We start from the raw sequence: 24,218 nt of genomic DNA on the forward strand, positions 1-24,218 counted from the left end.
GACTGTTATCTTTCGATCAATTTCTTTACTCGAATAAACGTCTTTGTTGGATAAGACGCTGTGAAGCGGTACAGCGTTCTTACATTCTTATGGTAAATTATATTTATGATATTGTACATCCTGCGCTTTTGATCGTGCCGATTATGCCGTAAACCCGTTTGGCACCCTGTCTAAAATGACCAGGCAGAGACTCCTCAAGCATGCAGGGCTCCTTTTGCAGGCAATACTATCTGTGGTATGTACCTCGAGACTACCCCTACGCTTTTATTCTTTCTTTTTGCTCAACTTGAAATGCTTTATCCACCTCCGGGAACGGTTTATGTGGGAAAATGGAATTACTCATTGGCAAAATGACTGACCCCAAGCTAGCTAACCAACTCCGTGGTTGCTTCAAGCAAAGGACACTGGCACTTTGAGCTCTTTGGGCCTGTGGAAAGGTCTGGAGGTTTGCCTAAGCTGTAATTGATGTTGTCGTATTTTTAAAGGGGCCACAATTATGAGGTGAGGGTAAGAGCATAGTGAGTGTTGCCAGCCACATGTTAGAGAAGAATCCAGGACAGAAATCTTAGAATTTGAGTAAGGCCAGGAAAGTAGGAGGACTGCCTATAGCAACAGTCAACACATCAGCTTCACGGGTGGCTTCGCACGCCTTGAGGCAACGTTGGGCAATTTTGTAAAAATGTTACTGAAAATTGTTTTGAATCGCTCTATTTGCAATAATCATCCATGCTGTCTATAAAATCTTTTAATGCATGAGTAGCTTTGCCAGGAGAATTGTTGCTTCCTAAACTTTCGTGTTGAGCAGTGATTGCAGCTGGCATTTATTTGTCTTTATCCACAGCGAAGAGACTCATGTAGTTAGGCGGGATACATATTGCATATACCAATAGCCAAATTACTATGACAGGCTCCTCATTTGGGAACCGATAATAGCGTGTCGGTGGAGATATTATAATGTGTGGTCCGGTGTGTTTGTCATTTCTAGTACGCCACACACTTAAAGCGCAGTAAGCACACCCTTGACGGTTTCTCCTAGTTGTATGTGGGGTCTCTCAATAAAAATTTCAAAAAAATGGTTACGTTTTTGTGAATTGGTACATGTGTGTACCCTGCTTTATCCCAACAAGCCCCAAAGTGTCGTATCCCACACATTGGCTATATACTTGTATTTTCTTGGTCAGTACACTTTTTGTCCTTTTTCCCAGCTTATGTCTGTTTCTTATGTTAAACAGCTCTGTTTTGTTAACAGGCACTTGCCTCCTCATTCCCCCATGCAGGTCAGCACCCTGTGGATACTCTTACTACCCAAATTCTTTCCTTTTGCCTTGGGCCATTTGATTCAGGGAAATAGTTGGATTCGCATGCAAATTATTTCAGAGCACCACTGCTTACACCGCTAATTACACCAACTTGCTGACATCACACCGGGATATTAGCCAAGAGCGAAAGTAAAGCGTGCGTGTGTGTGTCCTTCATGTGTATGTGTCGTGTGTGTGTGTCAAGTTAACTCACGAAAGTACAGACAAATGCAGGAAGTGGGATACTTTTGCCTCAAACGTCATAAAATATCGTTTTTCCATCCCTTCATACAGCCATTTTCCATGAGTGTCTTAAAAAGTCAGTTAGGCAGTTAACCTAATGAGCATGTTTTTGGAATGTGTGAGAAAACCTATGAGTAACAATTGCAACTCAACAGAAAAAGACTGGAACAGAGATTGGAACTCATTTAAAATGAGCGTAATGGTCATTTAAAACGTAAACAACATTAATGCTGTGAAAATGATCCAAATAAAGATGTTCACAATAAAATACATAATCTACCTTTATTGTGGAGGTATAAACAGGAAGTAACCGCGCCGTTTTGTCCGGCTTGAGTTTGTTTCCAGATTAAAGGGCTGTTAAGCGAGGGTGGGGGGCTCCGGTGGCTGCGGTGCACTTCCACGTACGGAGAGTTCTCCTAAAACAGACCACCGACGCCGCTAAACCTTATGAAGGATATTGCAGTTGTCTTTTTCACAATTGGAAATTGCTAATCGGAATCTTTGCTCTTTTCTGGATTTACTGCTCGTTACAAATTGGGACTTTTTCACGCGCTCCAAGTTTGCTCCTCGCTTACTGTCCTCTCAGGCAGACGTCTCGAATGTGTTCGCAGAGGGCCGACAAAAGTGTTTGTCCCCCCCCTTTTTTTTGAGTGTGTTGTTTTTTTTTTTTTTTTTTTTGCACCGTGGATAGATGTAGTGGCACCAGACAGCGGGTGAGAGTGCATGGGACTGTTGTGGCAAAGCCAGTTGGTGCGATGTGGCAGACGTGTTTGAAAGCATTCAGAGGCGAGCTCAGGACTGTGGCTTCACCCAGTCGCACTTTGTAACAAGGTAAGCCCTTTTTCTTTTTCTTTTTTTTTCTTTTTTTTTTGGGCGTGTTTGCATTTTGGGCTGGACATGGTTGCGCGTTCGGTGAAAATTGGAAGACGTATCCAATTGAACGTAACAGGATTCATGTATTCTTTCCTCGGGAGTTTTGCTCTTTAGCTAAAAAGTATGTTATTTTAGCATGATTGAAGGACTCATTTTGATCCTTGCCTAATGTTGAAGCTGCAGCTTTCCTCGAGTAGACGTGTTTTCACTGGGTGATGTCCCCCCCCCCCCCCCCCCCACCCCACCCCATCTCATCCCATCCCCCTGGAGCGCGCTGGTCAAGCTACCGTGCGCTCGCTCGCAGCCACATCGTCTTTTGTTGTGCAGCCTCTGTGCCATATGGACTGGAGAAGCTTGCTGGCCAAACAACACAAACGGCTTAAAATTGCATCTGGTTTACTGTCTCCATCTATTTCAACACGTGTCAGCATAGTTTGCCATTGTTGTCTCGTCTGTAAGTGACGCTGACTGACAGGACCTAATAACAGTAAATTGAGTTGTTCGGATCTCAAGATTTGCACATGAATGAATTGGCTAGAGTCGCACAATGTGGCTTCAGCAGCTTGCTGCACTCCGCAGCCCCAAAATTCCCTCAACTGACACACTTGCATTATTCCAGGCGCGAGGGAAACTGACTTTCATTTCTGGTCATTGCTTTTTCCCCTCCGCCTGCTGGCTGGCGTGGATATACTGTGATGTTTGCCTCCTAAGTGTTTCATTACTTTTGGACCTCACAGTCAGTGGCTTCTGTTTGATGCATGTGTTTCTGGCAGGCGGTTTTCAGGGAGTCTGAAGCCTGTTGTGGTGTGAGGTTTCCTTGGAAGCTGCCTCTATGACTCCCTCTGTTCCCACCTCAAGTGTTCTCACTTTATCGAGCAAGTTGGCACTCAATGAATAAGTCATGCAGTTTGCTCTCAATGGTGATCTGGTGCACGGTATCTGTGACTAAAAAAAAATCCTCGGAGTCTTTTGCCTTGTTGTGTTGAGAGAATGAGTTTTGTAGATGACAAATACTTTGTATCACAATATATCTGTACACATGCATGTTGTGACTGCAATTTGGTTTTCATCATATAAATGATGATAAGGGTCTCACTGGATAAGTTGCAGTTTGCAAAAAAACAGATTTAACAACCCATGGTCTTCCGGTATGTAATTAGGAAAACTTAAACAACAATTTAGTTCATTTCGGAGCCCGGGGTGGTGAATCATTCAATTATAATGCAACTGCATTTTTGGAACTTTGGAATTGTTTTAAAATGTTACAGTTGGAATAACAACTCATGATTAAGTTGTGATTATAAAAACATAAGCAACAACCCTCGGAACTTTTTGTCAAAGGGACACGTGAAATCTGTACACGCTAACGGAGAGGCGAGTAAGTGAATGGACGGCCAATCTTCAAGCGGTGCTTTTATCATTTGCTGTATAGCAGTTGGGAGTCATGGAGCATAAATTTGGCTTTATAATGTTCAAATTGTGATTGAGAGCCCGTGATTAATTGGGGATGAATAACTCATGAGCAACAACCTCAATAGATAAATTATCTTTAATGGTCTTACATACAAGCAGTGGTGCCTTTATTACACCTGAGGACTTATTTGATCATGCCTGCAGCTGCTTTGACTGCAACTGGAGTCAGGCCGAGTGGCGTGGTTCAATTCCAGTTCAACATACGATGCCTCTCTTCCGACCAATCGGTGGACGTAAACGTGCCTAACAGACTGCAAGACTGGTATACATTTGTTATATTTATTTTTGATTAATAATTGATCAACAAGAAAAATGCATACCAAGCTAAATTGTGCTACCTAGTTCAACTTAGAGTTCTGTTTTTTTTTTTGTTTTTTGTTTTTTTGTGTATCACCTACTCTCACAAGAGTCATGAAAGAGCCCGATCCGTTTGGAGTCTCACTCAGAACTTTGCCATAGGCTAAAGACAGATTATTTTACATGATATAAATGTTCTTTTTTTCTTTGTCTTTTTTTATGTAAATGCGACAACTATTTTGCTCACTCTCAGTTGAGCCAGGGTGGTTATTGAAGTTGTCGAAATGACATGTTCTTTTGACCACGAGTCTAATGAGCTTTACATCTGAAATAATCGGGGCTGGCTGTTTTGGTTCGAATGTCAAAGTATCCTTAATGTTTTCCCTCATCTTGTTTAGACTGTTGTCCCGGGGCAAGACTAGCTAGAGGACGGGACTGTGTCTCTCGATAATAAGTTATGACAGGTGGATGGTAGCATAATCACTGGCTTTGGGGACCCCGTTGCATCTGGCTCACACTAATTGGCCACTAATGGAAAACTTGTCTCGCCTGATTCTTGTCTGGAGCACCTCCAGTCCTGTTTAAGTGTGACTCAATCCGAAGGGATCTGATGTTCACATGGATCCCAGGACAGGTAAATAAATACACGACCTTGTGTTCTTGCACAGAAGTTATTTGCAAAAAGACTGTGAAAAATTCCAGCGAGATCTCTTCAAAAGAGTCAACAAAAATGTCGGGCTCAACGAAAGCGCATTCAAGGGGAAAGATTTGCTTCTTTTCTATCCGTTTTTCCAGTGAAAACAAAAGCAAAAGGCTTGGCGGTGGTGCGCGCACGCAGTACGTAGGCTGTGTTCGCTCAGCTCTTCTCTTGTCATCAGGCTGTTGCTTGAGTGCAGAGCTGCCAGTAAAATCTGCAATTTTCATCCGATCATCTAGCATGATATGGAAAAAACAGCTTATGGGGGGAGTTGCTTGAGCATCAATGTGAAATGAGACTCTGTTAATACTTGAGTGGGCAGTTCTAAAAGCTTGCGCTAAATAGGTCAAAACCCATTTTCCAAGATTTAGCACCATAAGGTCCCACTAGACTGCATTTTTTTGGGGTAGACGTAATGAATGTGATTTCTTCAACGCTATCAAACTTTTTTTTTTTTTTTTTTTTTTGAAAAAAAGAAAAAAAGAGAGAGCCACTGGTGTTCTCAAAAGTTAACCTTTTTCTGTTGCAGTCCCCCCACCCGGACAAACCTCAGTTTAATATTGGATTCCTATGTTGCCAGGTTTTCAGGTACGACCCAGCGCTATTTGTAGAACCCGGTCAGACGAGGTTACAAGCATGAAGTTACCGCATAGATCATGTAAACCTCCATTGGCTGGTCATTTACCAAGAGTCATCATCGTCACCTGTTCCATTAGGCCACTTGGGCACACACACGATTAGAGGAATGACTTGAGCTGGGCCGTCGTGTGGCGGTTGACCTTCCTCCTGGCTTTGGATCTTCCCATCCATCTGCACCCTTGCACACTTTCCAGATGAAAGCAGTTACGTCCGTGGAGTCACACGTAGAAAGACGCCAACACATACTTCAGGTTGTGCTACGCTCCCACCTGGGCGTGATTAGGGCAGTATCAAAATCGGGATTGCTTTGGAGAGGACAGACCTTCTTCCGCATGTGGCAGAAAATGGCGGCTGTGTGACGATCTTTCCGGCATCCGTTTAAATAGTTCGCCTGAGAATGTGCTGTCTTCTGGTAGTTAGTGTCAGTGTTTGTTTATGAAAGATACAAGGAGCGGGAGAGGTTCGCCGGCAACCTTTCGATTGCCGCCGAGAACCCCAAGGTAACGTTTGATGTCCGTTTTATACCCGATGGTCTCCACTTCAGGGGGGTGGTTTGCATTTGTTTTGTACCAAAAAAACGTGCGGTCCGTTGATCGCGCACCGCCAACAGCCAAAGCTCGCTTAACACTCTCGCTGACCTGCGGAACACGCGGCCGTTGCCGTCTTTCCCTTTCTTTCACCTGCCGTTGTCTTCCCTGTTGTCATCGCGGTGTCTTTTTTTTCTTTCCGAGTGTCACCCAAGTGTTTGTGAAAAGGTGCAGTTTTTTTTTGGAGAGCAGACAAACCCCTTCAGTGACTCCCCCTTGCGAATGGTCATGTGTCACGTGACCCCCCCCGTGTCACCCCCGTGTCACGTCCTGCGTCGACAATCAGTGCGGGCGAAGAGTTCCAAATGGCAAGTTTAAGTTTGAACATGCAAGCACGGGCCTGGGGATTTTGAATGAAACTCTTAGCGTGCTGATTGAAATTCCTTCCAATGCAATGTGTCATGTGCCATGAAAATTCAAAAACTCTGCGAATGTCATCCACACCGCATGAATCGCCAGGACTGTGTTTTAACATCCTCCCAGGAGGCAAATACTTCCATTCATATTTAAAAGTGAAAACAAGCCTTTTTTTTTTTTTTTTTGCCTTCTTCACTTGACCTCACACTCGTCATTTAGGATGTGTCAGGGATGTGCTTGCCTTTCTATTCGTAGAGTCCCCAAATCTTTGCTAATTGAAATCATGCAGATTACAAGAGGAAGCTCTGGTATAAGGTTTCAGCGGAGGGGAAATCCCAGCATGTGCGCCAAGCCTGTTGTAAATCATAAGGACAGAAGGGGGGGCGGGTGGGGGTGCGAAAGGGGGCTTCAGCCTGCCTCAACAGACTGACAGGATCTCTGCCAGGACTCATGCGGTGAGGAGATGTTTGCCAGGTGAAATTCTGGAGGATGGTTATCAAACATCTGGACCTGGAGGCGGGCTTTAGTGGCCGAAGAAGAAAAGTCACCTTTCCCTCCTAGATACGCCGCGATTAAGGAAAACTCACGCAATTGATGTCCAAATTACAATTTGCTCCCCTTTTCATTTGGACAAATTTGTAGGTTTTGTCACAGGGTTGAGACGTGGATGGAAAAAGTCATGTCATTTCCCACCATCTAAAACCGTGCTTTAGTCCACTGAGTGTTGTAAAGGAAATTCGGATGTCCAGTGCTATAAGTTCCTGATCTTCTCGAGCAGTCTTTTCCAAACTGTTACTGCGCCAAGGCACTTATTTTAAGTTATAAAGTAAATCTCACGCAAAACCGCCATACAAAAATGTCACCAAAAGAGGTTAACGGTGTGCTTTCTGACATTTAGTGGAAGACCATTTCATTGGTCTGCCTGTTACTATTCATCGCTGGAGTAGTTGAACAGAGTAACATTATTTGTGGTGAAGATATGAAGATATGAAGATAAAAATTTTATAAGGCACTAAAAAAAATGCACTCAGTTAACTCCGTTTTATTTACTTCCTGTAGCAGCTGACCTCTGCTCAGTCGTGCAGCCAAACTGCGAGGAGAGTCACGGTCGCAAAGGCGGACTTTTACGTAGTTTGACTTAAAGAATTGCTCGACGGCTCACTGGAGAAATCCAAAAATAATTTGCGCACTTTGCAAAGCCAAATTCAAATACCATATTAGTTGTACGTCTTTGGCGTAGAGTTCAACATTTGACATTTGACAGGAAAAGATCATCTTCAAGGATCAAAGAAAGCTATTAGAACAGTCTTTGAGTCGAAATACACTTTTTTTTTTTTTTTTTCTCCACATTAATTCCAAGATTATAGTCAAGTAAATATTGGTTCCAAGCTTCGTAAAAAAAAAATTGTAGTGGAAAGAATCTGATTAATCTTTATGAATTATGTAAAATGTTGCGATTAATTTTGCGATTAATTAGTTATGTTTCCAAATACAAGATGTTGCCGCTCTTTTTTTTTGGGGATATGTAAATGGTAAATGGTAGGTCAAACCTCGTGGGGCAGGACCCTGAGATGTGTCCCCCAAGTAGGAATGCAGCGTGAAATGCTTTGCTTGAGGGTCCCGGCAAGGCTATTTGTATATGCCCGAGACCCCAGGACAGAAATAGAAACAGCTGACCACTTGACATGCTGTCAGACTGGCTGACTTGTTCTTTGGTCCTCGCATTTGGCGCTTTATCTTGTCATTTCAATCCCTCTCTTATTCTTGTATAGATCCGTGCTCTTTTTCTGTTGCGGCTAAGTTGTGTTAAATTACAAATGATGAGAAGAAGGAAAGTCGGCTTGCTCTGAATGACAGCATTATGCCGCCTTGGCAAATTTGCAACTTTTCAAGTTTGAGTTTGCCTTTTTTTTTTTTTTTTTTTTTTTTAAATCACGTGCACAAGTATTGACAGCAGAAGGCCCGGTTGACAATTTTGTGGTTCACTCATGTATGGGGTCATTTGGTGTATTTTGTGGCTTTGCCCTTCCACGTTGGCCTCGCAGCACTCGAGCCTCTCTGCTCACAAGTGCTGTCGAAAACTAAAAATGACAGTAATAGCTGGGTAGGGATTACAAACGATGAGGGAGAACTCCTCCAACTTTTGACCTGACTGTATGCTTCACATGCCACATGACAAGTCGCGAAATGTCACGGCGACGCTTTGATTTGAGCGGACGGCGGCGATCAAATCAAACCTCTTGAAGCTCTATCAAAGGCATCCATCAGAGTGAAGGCAAACGATGTTTTGCTCAAAAGATTGTCGCACTTATGACTACGCTTTGGACGCTTTTCTCATCGTTGACCACCCGCGCTGTCGGTGTTTCAAACAGTGCGCGGTGCGTCTGAGCTCCCCTTTCAGTCAGTCAAGTCGGCGTCCGTCTGGGAGGGTAATGAGATTGTCTCCCTGTTTTTGCTGCCTGAGGGGGCCGTCAAGGACGAAGGCAATCTGGATGTACAGTCTGCACCTCGTCCCCCTTTTGAAGGTGGCTCGTACGGTTGTTTTCCTTGCCCGAATCCACGACTTGTTCCGGCTCCCGATGAGTGACAGTTAAAAGCGGATCGCTTTCATCTTAACACCATTCTAGGCAGTAAGTCGCTTCGAAGTTTGACAGTCTCGCTCAGTCACTTTTTTGTTTCCGTTTTGTGAAGAGTCCCCAAAAGCAATGTTTTCAACCCTTGTGTTTCCACAAAAAAAAAAGTGTCACGGGATGTTAAATGCTATATTAGCTCGTGTGTTTTGTCGATAAACAGCAGTGTCAACTAAGCGCCGCCTTGCGCAAGCAAAGCATCCGGAGTTATTGAGACCTTCTGGAAAATGTGTTGTTTTTCTTTTCTTGAATGAATCAACCTTAAATGTGTTCCGCGCATACACTTCTTCGGTGTAAATGACATCAGGGTTTACCATTATCCTGGCAAATTGAACTTAACTGTGTGGCTTGGTAGAATCTAATAATGATCTGGTAATCCATCCAACTTCAAATCGTACACATTGACCCCGTTTTACAGTTTGGCTAACTAAACTGCTAGCGGCTGATATCAAATGCTAATCAAATGCTAATCGTGTGCACGTGTCCACAATTCTGCTTTGTATGATCGCTGATATTATTCCTTGTTCTTGGTTCCTCTGAGGGTGGTTAAGCATCGTATGCACGATGCACGGCCTCCACTTTTTTTTACTGTGAGTGTGCTGTGGGAGGCCTGACCTTTGACCTAAGAGGAGTTTACGCCCCTTATGTGTAAAGACCCCATCTGGTTTTAAGAAAAAGTCAAAGGCTATTTACAGACTTATCAATGGGGCCTCGTTGTGCTTACCACCAAGTAGGTGGGGTGATTAGATATTTTTCACACATGGATTCCTTCTATAAAAACAGCCTGTAAAAATGTGGCTCTTTTTTTTTTTTTCCTTTGGTGATTTAAGACCCTTTTTCAAACATGGGCCTAGAAAATCAACGAGAATGTATCTGCTTGTTTTTGATGAAATCCTCCTAATGGTGATTTATTGAAGAGTATGTTTCCACGCTCATGGTGTTCTCTCTGAATCGCTGAGCTCAAATGAAAAATGTTTCCACCCCACAAATCGGAGCTGCGTAAATTAAAGATCACGTGGCCGCCGGCTCTTATTTTGACATCCAACATTAGCTGTGCTTTTGTAGTTTGCCCAATGCCACCATTTCAAGGTAGTTACCCTTCTTCCCCCCCCCCCCCCCCCAACGACAGGAAGATCTGTGTGCATTGTAAGTGTCGGCGGGAGGAGCATGCAGTGACCGCCATGCCTGTGGAAATGGAGAAGACGGTCACCAAGCTGATGTACGACTTCCAGAGGAACTCGACTTCGGACGATGACTCCGGATGTGCCCTGGAGGAGTACGCATGGGTGCCGCCGGGACTCAAACCCGAACAGGTGCAACGCAGCAGAACACGCCTTACACGTACGCGTACACGTACACACGACACGAATTCATACCGATGATCAATCGTTATCTTTGCAAAGGCTGAACCAGCCCAAGATGCGTTGTGAAATCATACAGTATACAATTTAACACAATGAGTTTTCCATGATATGATAGCTCCGCCTCAGTTTTGCTCGCTGAGCCCGCAGGCTCGAGGATAACAAGGATTGCAAATGATCTCCCAATCCATTCTGCCTGCAAACATGTTGACACGACGTTTCATCAGGCCTTGCAGCTAAGCTAAGTGTGCGATACGCAAACGCCTTCAACAGCCCGATTACTCATTAGGAGGGTGTTTTCCGGCTTCATTGGCCGAAAGGAGTGTTTATGGAAGCCACTTTGTTTTTGTTGACGAGCGTCGGGAGACCCAAGTGGTCGATACAAAGCGCTCGGTTTTCACCCTGAGCGGCTCTTTTTTTTTTTTTTTTTCAGTCCCCTCCTGCGGGGTCTCGTGGCCAAGCTTGAAGTCAATTAGGTTCATGTCTCGGGGAGTGTGACGCAACGTGGAGCCGGAGCTTTCGACTCATGTTCAACACTTTGTGTTGCTCGTTGGGTGATGATGACACTCGTGAATAAGAATGACAGAGCAGTGTGGGTCTGACGTGGGACGTTTGGCTGTCCTTTTGCGGATTAAATCAAGTTGGTTTAGGTTTCTTCTTTCATGAGCTAGTTGTAGCGAGCAGTTAGCCAGCAACGCTGTTAAATCACGTCTCAGAAAATGCAGACGAGGGCTGTGATTATCGATTATTCTAAGGAATATGTGGGGAACAACCTGCTTTCTTCGATGTGGATTCATGTCTAGACAGCACAGAAGGGAGAAAGTATCCGAACCTCAGCTGCAATACACGACGGCGTTCGTTTTGGGGAGATCACTGAGCGGCAGTGTGAATACCGATGTTGTGTCTCAGTGTCCGCCGTCAACTCGGTCTTCCTCTCAAAGAAACTTTATGGCCGTTGCCGAGTCAGAGCTTGTCAAAACCAATCCCGTTGCCCAGCAGTGACTTGGAAACATGTGATAAGAGCTTCGTGTCATGCACAACGCGTCGCCTGTGTAGCGTTTTTTTTCCCTTGCAAAGAACACATTTGCTTTTGATCTGTCACTTGTGTGATGCGTTGGTTACGGAGATCAAGTGAGCGATTTTCAGCGATATAGCTTTCAAAAGATGTACTTTACAAACTGTGAAATGAAAATCAGATCTGGTGGTAATTTGCTGTTTGGTGAGACCGTAATGTCAGTCACAGTCTGCGGCTTGATCCAGCAACGGCAATTATTTGATTTTGTTTTTTTTGTTTTTTTTTCCACGGAGCCCTTTACTGTTGCTAGTCATTTTGTGCAAAGCGCTGCTTATTAAACGTTAGCATACAAACAGTTCTGACTCTCGTGCATGGCTGTGGATACCTTTTTAAGAATAGTTTAGTCATTTTCTTTCAAAACATTTTGCACTAAGCATTGACCCTGCAAGTTGAGTTTTGCTGGTACACAAACAAAAAGTACACCGCTTGGACTGACTTTTCACCAGAGTGGAGAAGGGACTGCTAATCTTTCCTATCGCCTAGTGATGATTGTAACAACAAACACATACATGGATTAAGACGTTTAAGAAAACCAAAACGCACGCTATCGTTTTCTTAACCCGTTACTGTGGACACAACAGTATTGCATGCCACAATGTCCATTTGGCTGCTTTTTTTTTTTTTTTTGCTGCCCTCAGTCTCGGATACAATTTGTCAAGAGCCGCATTCAATGGAAGACAATACAGTTTCAAGTTGAAAACCAACCGCCTTCAACAGAAGCAAGACAGTATTTTGCTGCGTGAAAAGCGTCATAATAACGCTGTCCTTCTACTTGTACTTTGAAGGACAAGCAGAGAAAGCCATTTTTTTTTAAGGGTGTCCATTGTCCCCAACAGTAAAATGTGTCTCCACTGTGTAGCAGCTTGTTGAGAGATTGTCAGCACCGGTGGCGGATGTCGTCTTCTCCAGCTGTCCGACCCGTGACTTGAACATAAAACCATCTGAAGCCGTCACTCCGTTTAGCATTCAAAACACTCCTTTGGGCACAGATAGGAATTGTGCTCTGTCTTGACTTTCATCTGTTTTTGATTACAGTTATTATCACAAGCTGTTCCGCCCGCCTCTTGCCGCAATCGGGCGTGTATTTTGTGCGGAGTCTTGTCTTCAGATGTTCTCCTCAGGGCGGGGGGACCTCTCACCTCCTAAATGCAACCCCGTTGTTGTTGTTGGACGCATGTGCCACGCGTGCTCCTCCGCTAGCATGTTGATCAGCACTTTGTGCACTTTTGCTCCGTCCGATGTGCTGGGCCTTGCTGCTGGACACGCCTCTCACACTCCTCTGCGTGCGACACCAGCTGATGCTAACAAAAGCAAAGGCACAGAAGGAATTTGGTTACCTTTCCAACACGGGGCTACTATTCTTTTTTTTTGGGGGGGGGGGCTGAACAGTAACATTAGGAATGTAAGATTAATTGAAAATCGATTTAAAATCCTATTCTTCCCGATTAATCGATTAATCAAACCGTTTAATCGTGAAGAATAATCAAACCCTTAATCAAACCGATTAATCGAGCTGATTGAATTCATCTAGATAATTATGTCTTGAACCTTTTTTTTTTTTTAAATTCCAGATGCATAGCACATTTTGAATGTGTAGATTAAATTGTGCTTTTGCGCCAAACATCATTGCGTTTGTGGATGGCTGCAGAACCACGCTAGTGCACAGAGACAAACGGGGTAGCAATTTTTTTCAAATCCATTCAAAAATCGGTAACTGAAAATCGAATCGAATCGGGGCTTGAGTGAATCGTGATATCCCTAGTAAACATGATTGTGTAAGTCCAACTAAAGGGAAAAAAAAACCCGCCCTTCCCTTCGCGGGGAACACGATGCCTCGACAACTGGACAAGATTTACAGAAACGAAGAGTTTAGGTGTGGTCCAGCTGTGAGCGTGTGTGTAAGTGTGGAAGCGACGATAATGTGTTATTGCCAAGGGCACAGCTGATGGCCTCTAGCCAGTAGATCCATTCATGTGACAGATGGCTTGTTAAGATTGTCCTGACCCAGTCAATGGTATTGATCGCCTTTTCATTCCGATGATTTAACGCAATCATTATTCTACATACATTTTTTTTTTTTTAAACTTATTTCATATCTCCTATGGTTGACCTTTTGTGTCCTCGATCCTGCATTTAAAATGTTGCCATTTTCACGATGGACCCCGCCCCGCGCAGCCTCTGACGTCGGAGTGCCCGACCTCCGCGATACCTCGACCCCCTGTCAGAGTGCAATAGCGAGGCTGCCGTAAATAACAGTCGGATGACGTTCAGTGTCCGAAAGAATGTCCCGGTAATTTGGGACGGACAGATTAACATTAATCTTGCTTCTCTACACCTACTTGCGCACACAACATTTCTACATGCATATATGTTAATCACTTCTTATCCACGTGTGCGGGTTCGCACACATGTGACAGGTCAGTAATACATTCCCCTTGTCCATGTGCAGAGATGGAAAGGCGAGATTGCATTTGGTCCATGATGGTGCCCCATAAATCAAACTGATTCCAACCGCGCGCGTTTGCTTGCACATGTGTGTGTTAGTCACTCCTGGTCTTAAATCAGTTTTTTTTTTTTTCTGACTAGGTGTGACTATAAGGCGCAAAGACTTTTAAAAATTAGGTAACGGCTAGATGCGGTCAACCACATAATTGCAAAAAAGGTAATCTGGGAAGGATCTGACCCTTAAGCGAAATGGAATTTTTGTCAGGCCGCCTCCTAAATTAATGGACCCATACGGTCATCGGGTTTGCTCAACGTGAGCCCATACGTCGTACTTCTGGACACATGGACAAAAGAAAAGAAAAGAAGAACAAAAGAAAAACAGATATGAGGTAGACATGAAAGCCGGGGTAAAAACGCAGCAGTGTCCGACTTTACCAGTCATAAAAATGGTGCATATGGTTGTCAACATCCTAATCCATCCTGTCGTGCGTCTCTGTCAGGTGCACCAGTACTACAGCTCCCTCCCCGAGGACAAGGTGCCCTACGTTAACAGCCCGGGAGAGAAATACCGAATCAAACAGCTCCTCCATCAGCTGCCGCCCCACGACAATGAGGTGAGAGTCCAAGCGGATCCCCTCCCCCAGCACCTTCAGCCAAATCCATCCATCTCCCCCTTCCTCCCTCCTTCGGGGCGAGGGCGGCGAGACAGAAATTCCATGAGTCCAAAGTGCATTGGGAAATCTTGCTTTGCTTTATACTGCCTCGTAAATGCCCAATAAGTAAATAAAGTACAACTGCAATTGGAAAATGTCTCATTACATTTGACTTCTCTATGCCAAAGCGGTTTTACAGACTAAAATCAATTTCGATAATCGGAATCGAAGGAGAGGTGGGTGGAGGGGTGATGGATGGATTACTCATCCTGTGAGGGAAATCAATAACAGGACTGTGGTTGTCAAAGTGTTTTTTTTTTTGTTTTTTTTTTTGTAATGTAGGATCTCGTTTGGTTGAATACTGATATGTCCTGCGGCATGTTATTGTCGCGTGTTCAGGTGCGCTATTGCAACAGTTTGGACGATGAGGAGAAGCGGGAGCTGAAGCTCTTCAGTAACCAACGGAAACGGGAAAACCTTGGCCGCGGCAACGTCCGCCCTTTCCCCGTGACGATGACGGGAGCCATCTGCGAACAGGTAGAAATCTTTCGAGCCTAATTCCGACAGGAAGTGAATGCGATCGGACCACAGCTACCGTCGTCGCTCTTTGAAATCTCCGTACGGAGTGACGCGACATCGGCGGCGAAAAGGTCAACGGGCTAGCGTGGCCGTTCATGTGACAGACAGGCAGAGAAGACAGCTGGCCATTTGTGGCTCCTTTTTCAATGTGCCAGAAGTGACGTATGTAAAGTGCCCGAGGGACAGTATGCTTGTCGTCCTCAGCATGACTTTGACGGGAGAAATAGAGCTGTAGGGATTAGCATTTTACAAGGGATCAATAGTTGTAAGTGTTTCATTGTCACGCTAATTGGAAATGATCCCAAAAAAAAATTGTTTTAAGTTCCCCGTCAAATTCCTCTGACGGTGAAGCTCGCACAAAAGCATCATTTTAGTTTTCATGTCAAATTCATAAAACTATAAAGGGAGTTAAACTTCCAGAAAGATGTCAGAAAGCGCCGCGTGATGCTGTGGAGAAAGGTTGGTCCGCTTATCACCAACCTCGAGCCTCATGACAGCTTTGGTTGGCAGTTGAAAGCGATCTCAGTGATTGGGGAGGGACGTCGTCACATGAAGGGCCCGTTTCAAAGGACCTTTGAGCCGTGAACATTTCGGTGGGAGGACGGGCTGTATCGCCACGGTTTGATATATCGAACGCTCGCCTTCCGTTTGTCGTTTTTTATGAAGCCAAAATGTATTTTGTTTGAAAAATGTCACAGTGCTAGCAGCCTGGTACATCTGCCCAATTTGTTGAAGAGTGAGCTAAAAAAAAAAAAAAAAAAATCTGCCTTTACAAAGCCAAGAATAAGGGTGAATACTTTACTAACAATATGTTCATCATCGGGATTGTTGCTCGCTACCAACATTTTTGCTCATCTCGATTTGTATTGAAGGCAAGATATGAGAAACCGTTTTAGCATGATGTACTTCCGCGTGAATGTGTTGCTCACGCCGAAGCCGTCTCGGCTTCCATCTGTTGTCAGTGCGGCAGCCAGATAAACGGCGGCGACATCGCGGTGTTTGCATCTCGCGCCGGCCACGCCCCGTGTTGGCACCCGGCTTGCTTCGTGTGCAGCATGTGCAGCGAGCTGCTGGTGGACCTCATCTACTTCTACCAGGACGGGAAGATCTACTGCGGCCGGCACCACGCCGAGAGGCTGAAGCCGCGCTGCACAGCTTGCGATGAGGTAGAAAAGCGCGGCCGGTCATGAGCAAGTCTGCATGTGGAGAATCATGCGCCGGCACATCACCGCCATGAGCTAGCGCACGTTGCCCAAGTATGCGCCGAGCTGCTGTCATATGATCACTCACCGACTGTTTTTACTCGCACGCACACGTTCTTGAAACCGTAGATGTTCTTCGGCACGAATGAGGTACGGACCGTCGACGCTAACGTCCGTCACTAAATGGGGGTCACTGGCACTGTCCCTGCTTCAAATTCGCATTTGTCGGAGAGATAAATAAATGAAATAAACATCACATGGTTGCCCGTGACTAATCACAATGAAGAAGAAAAAAAACTCAGAACGAAACCTCAAACTGCATTGTCGGGGATTTAACTTTTACTTGGTATTTCGTTGTGGTTGCTCAATAACCAAAGGCAAACTTCGAAACAGCGTCTGGACTCATAATGAATGTAATTGAACGGTTCCACAAAGACTTTATCCAAGCCGAGCCCCGGGCTTTGTCCACTGTCAAATCGCCTCCGAGTTGGAGACAACGCATGCTGTCATTTTTGTCACACACTCCAAAAGTCCTTTTAATGACTATTAAACGCCGTCCCTTTGTCCTCACTACAAGAGAGCCAAAAAGACACTGCAGGATCAAACTAGTCCGATGTCGTTCGTGTCTGGACTAATGCATGAATTATAACCAACTAATTCATTCAGCTTGACCCAATTCAAGATGTTAAAAGTAAACTTGAAAAATGATTTTGTCGCCCGGCTCCACACGCATTTTTTTTTGTTGTTTTTGTTTGATTTTTTTTTTTTTTTTTTTTTTTTTTTTTTACTGCAGACAAGTCAGACAAACCATGATTAACAACGTTAAGGGACGAGCCTGGAGTAAGACGATTTTGAAAAGAAGCAATTCAAGTCATATACCAGACTTGGACACGCATTAGTCCCGCTTCATCCGGCACGCCTGCCTGGGCCCGGAATCTTTGGGATAGATGGGCTTGCGTGGCGCACAATTGACGCTTGAGCGCCCAACACGGACGCAACTTATTATGATGACAATCCCACCAACCTGTTAGCCACCTTGTACAATATAAATAAAAAGGGGGGGGGCGTGGTTTCCAACAGTCCCGACATGCGCAACTCACATTTCATTTATAGAGCACTTTAAAACAACTATTGCAGCATACAAAGTGCTGAAAAAACACGCCGAAACCAAAACGATCTGCTCCAGCGTGAGTGTGGGCTGTGCAATTAATCGAAATTCAATTACGATTATTACACTACACGATAACAAAATGGGCATCATCGTAAAAAACGATTATTAGTATTCATTTATATCCAATGCTTGTTTACACAAGGAAATCGTACTTGAATTTGTACTTTTTTAAACATTTTATAGTAACAAATTGTATGAATTTTGTTAGGTCCATAAGGACTTTACTTACATTTGTCATACATTTTGAATCGTTTTCTAGTTTTGTAACCCCCCAAAAAAATGATCGTTTGAATAACGGTGATTTCAATTCAATTCAAAATATTCCTTGATTAATATTTCTCTCCTAATTGAGCAGCCCTCGTGTGAGTGCACCCTTAGCTTACACCACACAGCAACCGAAAAGGATTTCAGGTGGCTTAAACACAGCGAATATGCGGAATAAAAAAGTCGGTCGACTAAAAACCTTGCGTGCCAGTCGCAAACAAACCTCCTACACAATGAAATATCCAACTGTAGCAAGGCGCTGGAATGAAAATCACGTGCGGTGGAAAGCAAGACTTTGTCAACGCTATCACAATGGAGGTTTTATGCTTGTGGTGAAAAGACGCGATCTGGCGTGTCCCTTCTCAGATCATCTTGGCAGACGAGTGCACGGAAGCAGAAGGCCGTCACTGGCACATGAAGCACTTCTGCTGTTTCGAGTGCGAGACCGTGCTGGGGGGCCAGCGCTACATCATGAAGGAGGGGAGACCCTACTGCTGCTCCTGCTTTGAATCGCTCTACGCCGAGTACTGCGATTCCTGTGGAGAGCATATCGGTGCGCACCACTCTTTTTTTTTTTTTTTTTTTTTCTTGCAAAGAGGTCGATGCGGAGGGGGAAACGGGCAAAGGCTTTTTCTCAGGAAGTCTGAAGAATGCGTCCGTGCAACGGGAGACCAAAGGCGGCGCCAAATTGAAACGAATTCAGAACCAATGCTGTCATCTGACAATGTAATAAGCAATCCCTGAAACGATTACAAAACCGATGCTCGAAAAGCAGATGGCAGCCATTACCCAATAAAAGAAAAAAAAAAAAAAACATTCGCTCCCCATGTGGCTGCTGACATACTCAATGAAAAATGTTTCATTTATTCATGGCTGGTAAAACTCCACAGAGGTTGCCTCGGAGTACCGTTTAATTGGCGTCTCTTGCTGTTTTTCTCGAAAAAAAAAAAAGAAAAATGCGGGCCTCTTTTCTCAAGTTCAATACGTTGAGTTTGAAAAATGCGAGCTTTTTTCATCAACTCTGTGCCGCAATCAGTTGCTTATTCTCGTTTATCGCCTTCCCGCAGGCATCGACCAAGGCCAGATGACGTACGACGGGCAGCACTGGCACGCCTCCGAGGGTTGCTTTTGCTGCGCCCGCTGCAAACGCTCCCTGCTGGGTCGACCCTTCCTGCCCAAGCAGGGGCAAATCTTCTGCTCCCGTTCTTGCAGCCTGGGCGAGGAGCCCAACGGCTCCGATTCCTCCGATTCGGCCTTTCAAAGCGCCCGCTCCACCAGAGAGTCCAGACGCAGCTCCAAGGCGGCAAAGAGCGCCGGCGGGGGGCAGGCGGAGACGTCGTCGGGCGAGGTGGACCCGCTGTCGTTACAGATGGACCTACTGAGTCTCTCCAGCCAAAGCCCGAGCTTGACACGCGAGCCGCCCGCCTGGCAGAACCAGAACCAGAACCAGAACCAGAACCAGAACCAGAACCAGAAGCAGAAGCAGAAGCAAGTCGTGGAGGGCTACAAGTTTGACTCCCAAGCCGAAGCGCCCGCCAACCCCACCCCGCTGCAGCTCCTCAGCCGGTGCAACGTCAGGACGTCCTGTAGCCCGCCGTGCGCTGGGCAGAATCATCTCCAGCAGGACCCCAGGGCCAAGGAGGCCGGCGGCCCGAGGAGAGCGCCCATCTCGGCCCCGAAAGGTCACTCGCTGAGTGGGATGTGCTTCCAACAGCCGGCCCCGGGGGATCACGGTCCGCCAAAGCTGAGGAGCCAGAAGAGTTTCACCGAGGTTTCTCAGCTCTCGCAGCGCCGCGCCGGCTTTTCCGCGGACAAGCGCTCCGTCAGCCTGCACGGCTTCCAGAGGGAGCGGGATGTCGGCCCGCCGCCCGCCGCCCAGGCGGCCAGGAGCAGGAACCCCATCAGTGCACTTAACTTCGGCGAGCAACTGACGCCTCTCGAGCAGACCCCGAGGGGATCCGCGGAGTCCTTGGCCCTGTCCAACGCCACAGGTGGGTACTCGCGTGATTTCTTCACTCCCTCTCGCGGCGCTGAAACGACCTTAACGCTTCCGTCGTCCTACCTCACAGGCAACTCCGCCGAAGGAGGCGGGAAGCGGCAGGAGCACCTGTCGCATTTCTCCATGCCCGATCTGAGCAAAGACTCCGGGACGAACGTCTCGGAGAAAAGCCGCCTGGGCACTCTTAACGCCTCGCTTCAGTTTCAGAGCTCCGACTCCCTTCACAGTGTCAACGGCGGTCAGCCCTACATGGAAATCAATCCCTCCAGGTCCTCTCAGTACCAGCTGCAGTATTGTCATCCCTCCGGCGTGGGGGTGGGGGTGGGGGTGGGCAGGGTCTCGACTCATCTGCCTCCTGGATTCGCCTACCAGGAGGAAGACGGAATGAGTTTAGTGAGCAGTGCCAACGCCGCCCGCCTGCCGCCCATAAGCGAGCGCAGGGTAAGCGTCGGGGGAGGAGGCGCCAGAGGAGCCAGCGTCAGGATCGAATTGCCGGAGGAAACTCCCCAGAGACGCAGACACCACCGCCGCCGCCGCCACCACCAGCACCGCGCCAGAAGATCCCGACGTTCCCGCTCAGAAAACGCTCTCAACTTGGTGGCGGAGCGCCGAGTGAGACCGCCGGAAAGAGGGCAGCTCCACGTTCGCGAGGATTACGACCGCTTCCCTCCACCAAGGAGCGCCAGGGAGCATTTTGGAGCGGCGGGAGGAGGGCGATTCCAAGGGCAACTGTTTCGGCAATGCCCCAGGACCACTTCGGACCTAACGCTCCAGAACCCCGCGGCCGGGCGGCGCTCGGGCTTGAATCAGTACTCCTGGGACGACTACGACGACGACCTGGACGAGGACGACGACGACGACGACTGGTGCTCCACCTGCTCTTCGTCCTCGGAGTCGGAGGACGAAGGTTACTTCCTGGGGGAGCCCATACCCCGACCGCTCCAGATGCGCTACCTCAGCAATCAGGAGCTGGTCCACAAGTACAGCGGCGGGATGGGGGCAAGCCATCGCAGCGCGCAGCTGACTACGCACAAACGGCGAAAAAGCAAGAACTGCATCATTTCCTAACATTTCGCCGTCTGCTCCAGCGCGACTCGGCTCGTATTCTTCATCTGGAGAGCAGATGGACAAAGTTCATCGATGGTGTTGTTGATCAAAAGTAGCAAACTGGTGAAGAGTGGAGACACATTGTTTGCATGTGTCTTGCATTTGTATTCATAACACTGGTCAACAAATTTACACTTTTAATTAGCGATGCGAGTAAACTCTTCTAGATGATTGTTTTGCGCTGATGCGGAATCTGCCTTTCGGGGGTTTTTTTTTCCTCTGCACATCAGGTTTTCATATACAGTATGTGATATAGTAATATAATTTATAATCATGAATTAAGGGTTAGGTCCATTAACAGATGGAACTTTTTTTCGGAAACGTTATAGCAATAAATTACAATTGGTCAAACCCGTATTGCGCAAGCTCTTTCTTTTTAAAGGCAGAAATTAAAACCAAAAAATGAAAATATCTCCAAAAACCTGATGTGCTTAGGGAAAAAAAGTAAAGGCATTTTTTTTAAATCAATGTCAAAAATGCATCTAGGCCGTCTCTGATTAAAATGTACTGTTGACCGGTTAATTTCTTTTATCAAAACAGTCCTTTTTTTTTTTTGCAGAAGCTGATGTGCAATTTTTTTTTTTTTCTTTTTTTTTCATGCATATAGTCTGTTTGGTACGGTTTAGCTTTTTCATGGTGTGTTTTTGTTCTAGAATAGGCCAGGCTATTATTGCATTTGGTTCATATTATGTACATAACTGAATGAACTAACAATTTCACTTAAGTTAAGGACGCCATTGTAAATGTAAATACGGTTGTAAATGAGGCCTCACATATTTTTATATTTTGTATGGATAGAACCATTTATGTATTAAGTATACGATATACAGTAGATAAGAAAAACATGGCATGCATGTGTCGCCTGGCTGAGGTGATCCTGAATTTGGAATAAAGGATTATTTCAGCCATTAATTCGATTGACAGCTTGTGTTTTTCTCGAGAGAGAGAGAGAGAGCGCGTCGAACAAGTGCGTGTCTGTTCAGCGCGGCATAGCACTTTCCTCCATGCGCTTGGTGCTTTCATGAATAATAATATGAGCGGACTTGGATTGGTAATACATGCAAGATGGCAGCTGCGTATTTTTGAAGCAAAATCTCTGGTTTATTGCATCAGCGCATACGAAGGGGAACTTCTGCAGACTGGGATTTTGTATTACAATTTGCATAGTTGTCCACTTTTTTTTTTTTTTTTTTTTGCGTCAGGGCTCCTTCAACAGTTGTAACTCGCTTTAAAGTCGCTAAATGAGCCATGCTAACGGATCTTGGGGCTAAACGCTAACAAAGGCCATCTGTCTTATAACAGCCTGTTTTCAAATAAAAATTGTCTGATCATTTGAGTGTGCTGCACAGTTTGTATGAGCACTGCACAGAAAGAAGAAAAAAGAAAAGAAAAAGACCGACCAGTCTCCTGCACCATCCGCTCTCCGGCAAAAGACCCCGTTTGAGAATTTGCAAAACGTCTATCCAGGTATAAATTAACAGCTACCTTTGCCAGTGCAGTGATATTGACAATGCTTGTGTCTGTCCCTGAGTCCTTCAATATTATGACCACAATCTAATTTTAACATGTCACACACAGGTAAAAAAAAAAAAAAAAAAAAAAAAAGATAATAGTAGTTGATGCAAAATTTACAGTATGTGTTGAATACGCTTGTATTTTCAGGCATCTCAAAGCTTGATTAAGCCACCTTAAAAAAAAAATGTGATTGCAAAACTACAGAAGGAATCTGTGTCTAAAATATGAAATGTACAATTGTGTGGATTTTACATGACATTTCATTTTTCCACCGAAAAGAGAATATTTAAATTGTGATGTTTTGATATTGGTCTTCATCCGTAACACGTTTTCTTACATAATTGCGTGAACATCATTCGATGATGGTCCTCATAGCCTGATCTTTTTTTTTTTTTTTTTTGCAAATGACGTTTACGTAGGAAACGAGGGTGTTCGTCAGGGCACGGCTGCCGCATGACTGTCAATTCACGACCGCAGATAGAAGCGCTCGGCCACAGTTCCACTCTGTCATTGTGGTCTGGTGTGGTCCCAAGGCACCCAGATGATGAGGGCCAATCTGCCAAACTTGAGGCTTCAAAACCTCCGCATTTCCCGCCAATTGGTGACGTCAAGCTTGTGGGATCCTTGGAGTGGATTGGAAGCTGTTAAACGTCCAGCCACCCGTTTGCTCTACTGTTTATCCTGTTGTGGTTTATGGGTGAGCTGGAGCCTATCCTTGCTAGACCACACCCTCCGCCGGTCAGCGGCCGACCGCAGCGCACGTGGAGACCGACAAGCCAGGACTTGCGACAATGATACAACTCGAGCGAGGTCTTGACTTTTGTTCAATTTGTAATCAGCTTTCGTTCAGCCTATCACAATCGGTCTGCTTGAAATGTGATGTGAAGGTTTTGTTACTTACTCCAAAAATAGCACACGGCTTAGCACCTTCCTAGTTGTCTGACTTTTGTCGTTCCAAACGTGTAACTTTTGTTTGCGACGCGCTGGTATTTTGGTGATTCTCCACCGTAAGGTTAAAGGAGTGAACGAAAACCAGCGAAATAACCAAGATTGAAAAAACATTTCCGTTACCGAAGTAAGATAAAAACGAGAATGCTTTTCTTGCACTCCACAAATATTTCATGTAGATAAAAAAAAAAAAAAAAAAAAAAAACTAATGCTAAAACTAATAAAAACTCAATGAAAACGAAGCATTTTTTGAAGAAAAAAAAACCCCCTAAGAAACCCACTCTAAAAGCTAATTAAATCTAACTGAATTTAAAAACCAAAAGTCAAAATGAAATAAAAACGGACGATAATGAAAAATCCCAAACTTTCATGACCCCGGTCAGACTCCAGCGTTCTCTATTCGGACTCTAGAACACTGAAATGCCCTACCTTGCGGAAATTGCAGCTGCCACCGCAGTGGAAATGTGTAAATCTCAACCCCAGACTTATATTTATACTCTTAGCATTCAGTTAAAGCAGACGTTGTCCTGTTTTACTCCCATTTTAGTCCCTTCTCAAGGCTTCTTCACGTTTGTCCAAATGGAGATTTGGCGGCTTTCGATCAAGGGATGTGGCTAATATTTGTCAGGTGTGAAACCCTTTGAGACTCTTGTAATCAGTGGCCCTACAAATCTACTTGACTTGACTTTCACTCTTCAGTCTACTTGAGTTGTCCTCTGCGCTCTTCCAGGTTAACCACTCGCAATCTGTTTTATTTCAGCTCAGCTTTAACGGCCGCCAAAACACACTCGCATAATAATCACTC

The 24,218-nt window shown here is 45.3% G+C and overlaps 1 protein-coding gene across 5 annotated transcripts in view; it reads left to right on the top strand.

Annotated features, from left to right (window-relative positions):
* The window catches only part of prickle2b (prickle homolog 2b), a 76,239-nt gene extending 53,958 nt beyond the window's left edge, over positions 1 to 22,281 (top strand). For 2 of the 5 annotated variants that reach the window (XM_086041169.1, XM_086041171.1), the window contains exons 3-9: positions 10,224 to 10,407; positions 14,476 to 14,589; positions 15,028 to 15,165; positions 16,170 to 16,373; positions 18,211 to 18,397; positions 18,912 to 19,835; positions 19,914 to 22,281. In XM_086041169.1, the coding sequence (XP_085897295.1) occupies positions 10,224 to 10,407; positions 14,476 to 14,589; positions 15,028 to 15,165; positions 16,170 to 16,373; positions 18,211 to 18,397; positions 18,912 to 19,835; positions 19,914 to 20,911 (2,749 nt within the window). In that variant the 3' untranslated portion in view covers positions 20,912 to 22,281. Of the gene's footprint in view, positions 1 to 1,908; positions 2,373 to 3,538; positions 4,150 to 10,223; positions 10,408 to 14,475; positions 14,590 to 15,027; positions 15,166 to 16,169; positions 16,374 to 18,210; positions 18,398 to 18,911; positions 19,836 to 19,913 lie in introns of those variants that run through there. The other 3 variants (XM_086041170.1, XM_086041172.1, XM_086041168.1) reach the window with 3 other exon arrangements.
* Positions 22,282 to 24,218: the final 1,937 nt, after the last annotated feature.

This window comes from Filicampus tigris, chromosome 9 (genome assembly GCF_054856515.1).
Source record: "Filicampus tigris isolate MCC_2025a chromosome 9, RoL_Ftig_1.0, whole genome shotgun sequence".
NCBI lineage: Eukaryota > Metazoa > Chordata > Actinopteri > Syngnathiformes > Syngnathidae > Filicampus > Filicampus tigris.